The 1,342-nt window shown below is 45.3% G+C and overlaps 1 protein-coding gene across 2 annotated transcripts in view; it reads left to right on the top strand.

Annotated features, from left to right (window-relative positions):
• Positions 1 to 209: 209 nt before the first annotated feature.
• Positions 210 to 1,342, top strand: part of poldip2 (polymerase (DNA-directed), delta interacting protein 2) — a 17,806-nt gene continuing 16,673 nt past the window's right edge. The window contains exon 1 of one of the 2 annotated variants that reach the window (XM_015389884.1): positions 210 to 425. In XM_015389884.1, the coding sequence (XP_015245370.1) occupies positions 241 to 425 (185 nt within the window). In that variant the 5' untranslated portion in view covers positions 210 to 240. The remainder of the gene's footprint in view (positions 426 to 1,342) is intronic. The other variant, XM_015389885.1, reaches the window with a different exon arrangement.

Below are 1,342 nucleotides of genomic sequence, written 5' to 3'. Positions count from 1 at the left end.
TGTTAAATAAATAATAATATAATGTAAATGTTGGTAGTCAAAGTATGTATTGCTAAAGCTTCACAAAATAAAAAAGTGAATTTATTTAAAGGACAAACTGTAGAAGGGCATGGATTTTAGCGTTTAGCTGTCAGGGTTTTACTATTTCTGTTTTTACCGAGCCTGCCCTGAACGCACCACCCGGACTCAGCTGTAGGTTCGTGCGCGCGCTGCGTCGTACTGCGCAGGCAGAAAGCAAAGATGGCCGCCTGTGCGCTACGAAGGGGCTTGCTGAGCGGTGTCAGCAGATACAGCAGGAAACACTCCCACAGAATACTGAGCGTCTCTGACATTAAAGGTGGCGCTGAGGCCAACAAGCCGTGGCTACAATGCCGAGCCTGCGGCCTGCTGGGCGGCGTCCAACAGAGCAGGTTAATGTCGTCACGGTAAGAGACACCGTCCTTCTAAGCTAGCACTCACGCGCGCACCAATGGCTATCGCTAGGTGCGATAAGCTTTCTGTGGCACCAACGCGGCTTTGGCTGTTATTGCAGAGCAGAGCGCTGGATCTGACCGTGTTGTTGTCTTGTTTTGTTTAAAACGTTTTAATTTGGCACCAGAAGAAGAAAGTTGTGCTAGTTAGCCAAGCAGGCAGCGCGTGTTGAGCAACATCTCCCTGATCTGCAGCCTCCGACCTGCTGAGTGGAAACGTTGGATAACATGAAGATCACACCCACCGCTTTATGAAACCAACCTGCTTCACTTTAACGTTTTTCCTCAATCAGGAAGTCATTCTAGGACACTGAGCTGCTACTAGGATCCTCCAAATACTTTAGAGACTTTTTAAAATGTTAAATGTTGGTCTGGATTTCAGTTCTGCTGCTGTTTTTTTTAATTTCTCTCTCATAAATCATTTAGACTCTTTTGAGCTCATCATTCTCCAGTAAACCTTCAGATTATTCATCTCTGTTTATTTGGGAAACGCTGTTGAAACAATTCAGCTTTGTTAGTTATACACACATATAATTATATGCATCCATATGTTTGTATATGGTAGGGGTGGAACGATTCACAAAATCCACGGTTCGGTTCGATTCACGGTTTCGTGGTCAGGGTTTTCGGTTCGGTATATGTTGATTGTTACACCGAAATCCCATAAAAATAATGAATTGTAATTATTTTAAATGATCCGTGGAAACCCTGGATAATTTCCGCATGTTTTGCTGCTCTGAATGTAATCATCTGGCGCATGCTCTCTACCATCTCCAAGGAACTCAGAGCGGAGCGACGGGAGCCACAGTGGAGGCTGTAGGCTTTGCTTTGAGCAGCCGGTCTGGAGCGCTGACGGAGTATGAGGGATTTCG

The sequence above is a fragment of the Cyprinodon variegatus genome, unplaced genomic scaffold (genome assembly GCF_000732505.1).
Source record: "Cyprinodon variegatus isolate N-32 unplaced genomic scaffold, C_variegatus-1.0 Scaffold479, whole genome shotgun sequence".
Taxonomy (NCBI): domain Eukaryota; kingdom Metazoa; phylum Chordata; class Actinopteri; order Cyprinodontiformes; family Cyprinodontidae; genus Cyprinodon; species Cyprinodon variegatus.
The sequence above is the reverse complement of the archived record's forward strand: the minus strand, read 5'-3'. Positions and strand labels throughout refer to the sequence as shown.